General features: G+C 57.1%; 2 protein-coding genes across 2 annotated transcripts in view; both read right to left on the reverse strand.

Annotated features, from left to right (window-relative positions):
* HOXC4 (homeobox C4) overlaps nucleotides 1-3,060 on the reverse strand; it is a 66,105-nt gene that overhangs the window by 26,520 nt on the left and 36,525 nt on the right. The window lies entirely within an intron of this gene.
* Nucleotides 7-1,632, reverse strand: HOXC5 (homeobox C5). The gene is made up of 2 exons (XM_005869143.2): nucleotides 1,179-1,632; nucleotides 7-489 (listed from the first exon to the last, which is right to left on the reverse strand). Exons 1-2 carry the CDS (start codon nucleotides 1,630-1,632, stop codon nucleotides 275-277), a joined length of 669 nt encoding a protein of 222 aa, XP_005869205.1. The 3' UTR covers nucleotides 7-274.

Genomic DNA, 3,060 nt, shown 5'->3' on the forward strand with positions numbered 1-3,060 from the left:
CCAGGAAGCCACAGCCCTGGGAACCCTGCGGAGCTGGCCCCGGGGCGGCCCGGAGCCGAGCAGAACTAAGGGGAGTCAGCACAGCGTGGTCAGCCCCGCGGGAACCTGGGGTCGGTGGAGATGCGGGTGCCGGGGAAAGCGCTTTTGTCTCTGAGGCCCGGAGCGGGTCCCCAGCCACCGCCCTTGCCCTAAAATACAGAGAGGAGAACCGGAAAGGAAAGGCGAGGGGAGTGGGAGCAGCCAGGGCGCTCCGGGCGGGCCTCCCCGCCGCCTCCTAAAGAGCCTCTTTGCTTTTCATTTTGGAATCTTTCTTCCACTTCATCCTGCGGTTCTGGAACCAGATCTTGATCTGTCTCTCGTTGAGACACAAGTTGTTGGCGATCTCTATGCGCCTGCGGCGAGTGAGGTAGCGGTTAAAGTGGAATTCTTTTTCCAGTTCCAAAGTCTGGTAGCGCGTGTAACTGGTGCGGGACCGCTTGCCGTCTGTCTCTGGAATATAAGCCCCCCCAAGCCAGGAAGGGGTGAATAGCGTGCAGCGCCTCAGCGTCCCCACCCGAGTCCCAGGCCCCGACCCGCGGCGGAGGGATGGAGGCGAGCAGGGCGAGGCAGGCCCGGCGGGCCGCAGGCGGGCCCGGCCCAGCCCAGCCCCGGGAGAGGCGCCGCCGCCCAGGCAGGAAACTTTCCGCCGCAGCCTTCACTCCGCAGCCAGAGGGGCTGAGGGGTGGGGGGAGAGGGAGACCCAGGCTCGGACCGAACAATAAGCACCCTCAAGATCCGAGCACCGGGGACCCCCCTCCCGCCCCTCCCAAGTCGCTGGAGTCCTCCGGAGCGGCGAGCGCAGGCCGAGCCGGCTCCACGGGGGAGGAGGGAGCCGCGGGGGGATCCCCGCGCTGGAGCCCCGCGCTCCTCACCCTTTAGATCCCTCTATTTTTTTAACTCCCTCCCTCTCCCCCAAAAATTGAATATTGCCTTTTATACACGTTTTGTTCCTATGATCCAATTATGTCGTCGTAAATTTGGGCGCACACAGCCTCTAAGCCTTTTAGTGGACAGTTTTACGAGCCATTGATGCCTGGATCGTAAAATTTATGGCCGCAGGTTTTTTTTCTTTATTTGCCCCGCATGGCCTATAAAACCCAGGCGGACCCGAGCGCGCAAAATGAAGTCCTAAAGTTTACCGTGGCTCATGTGCAGTTTGGTCATCCACGGGTAAATCTGTGGCGGGGCCGGTGGCTGGCTCAGTCCGGCAGGCTGCCCTGTCTGCGCCTGCTCCTCTTTGATCTCCCCACTGCTCTTAGCTCGCTCCTCCGGCGCTGGGCGAGCCGCCTTCTGACTGTACATCCCGGGGTTCAGAGGAGCCGCTTCGTCTCTGCCCAGAGCGTGTCCTGGAGCGGCCGCGGCGCTGCAGGCGGGGCGGTCGGGGTGAGCCCGGGGGTTGGCAGCCATGTCTACCCCGTGGAGAGAGTTGGAAGGCGCAGGCGGTGGGAAAGTGATGCTTAAGTCCAATCCGCCGTAGCAGTACCTGGATGCCTGCACCTCTGAGGCCGATCCATAGTTCCCACAAGTTTGCATGTTATAGGCAGGGATATTGGGGCTCTGCTTATAGAATGAATTGGCTACGTAGGAGCTCATGGCGGGGAGGGCCCAAAAAAATTTCTGCACCCTTTTTGATTAAGGGTGATTTGTGACTCTTTGAAGTTGAGGGGTTTTTTGTTCTCCAAAGTGCACAATTTATAGGTGGAGATATCTCTTTCTTTATCCTATGCGCTCTTCCCAAATAAGGGAGCCTTAAATAGAGTCACGTGACTCCAGCGACCACTCATAAATTTGGTTTGATGACCTCCGGGAGGTTAGTGATGGAAGCCGGCGAAACGCATCTTGATATGTTGGCAAAGCCTAACCAAAGGGGAGAGGGAATGAGAGAAACAGAGAGAAGGGGGAGGAAAAAAAAATGGTTCTTTGGAATTGGGGGTAGCCGGGACAACGAGCCCACAGCGACACCTGGTGCTTACTTGGAGAAATTGCAGCCTGGTGCGCCGGCTCCCCTTTCAGACCGATGGATTTTCTACCCTGTAGAGGAGAAGCTGGTTGTTGCTGCAACAAACCCCTGAAATGGCCTTTGAAATTGTATTTAATTTTAAGGGAAGAGGAGGCCTCGTTTAGGATGCACTGAAGGCTTTTTTTGGTAACTGATAGACCTGTCCTCTTCACCCCCAGGGCCTTCCAATCTTCAAAAATGGCTGAGGGAAGGGGACTTAAGTGGGGGAGGGGGCCTGCCCAGGTGGGACTTAGAGGGGACTTGTCTCAGGTTGGAGGTCCCTCTCCTTGGATGTCCCAAAGCACTGCCATTGCTGAGAAGTTGCCTGTCAGCATGGAAAAGTGAACCAAGCCTCTGGAGAGGTAGACAGGATGCCCAGGAGAAGTGATCCTGGGTGGGCAGAACTAGATGGGGGTGGGGTGGGGTCATGAGGCTGAGAGTACTGGGGACTCTGGGGTGAGCCTGGAGGTGAGGAGCCATGGTAGCCGAATAGACCTCCTCATCATGTCAGAGACCCCAGAGTAGCAACAAGGTCATTTTCAACGTGTGTGTGTGTGTGTGTGTGTGTGTGTGTGTAGAACCAGACACAATGGCCTGGAAGACGGCTCTACATCCCTGTGTATGACCCTCATGTGATACCTATGTCAGATATTTTGGATAGAAAATAGATTTTAATTGTGGGCATGGAAAAGCAAGATTCAAGCCTCCACAAATATATGGGCAGGGCAGAGGACAAGACCTGTTTTGTGCCCTATGGAGGAAAGGTCTCTGGACCAGGCTCTCCAGGGATTGAAATCCACAAGGTCCACAGGAGAGGGGTTTCTGAGCTACATGGAAGTGCGGGAAGAACCTGACTGGGGGTAGGAGAAGGGGGTGGGCAGAGCAGGCGCCTGGGCAACCTTCACAGCCCATGGTCAGGGGCTATGCAGCCATTCGGCCCCTTTCCGACCCCCCTCCCCAAGCTCCAAGTCTTATTCTTTCCTGCCTGCCTCTCCCCAGGAAATCCCCGCCCCTGCCAGGAG

This window comes from Myotis brandtii, unplaced genomic scaffold (assembly GCF_000412655.1).
Source record: "Myotis brandtii unplaced genomic scaffold, ASM41265v1 scaffold29, whole genome shotgun sequence".
Taxonomy (NCBI): Eukaryota; Metazoa; Chordata; class Mammalia; order Chiroptera; family Vespertilionidae; genus Myotis; species Myotis brandtii.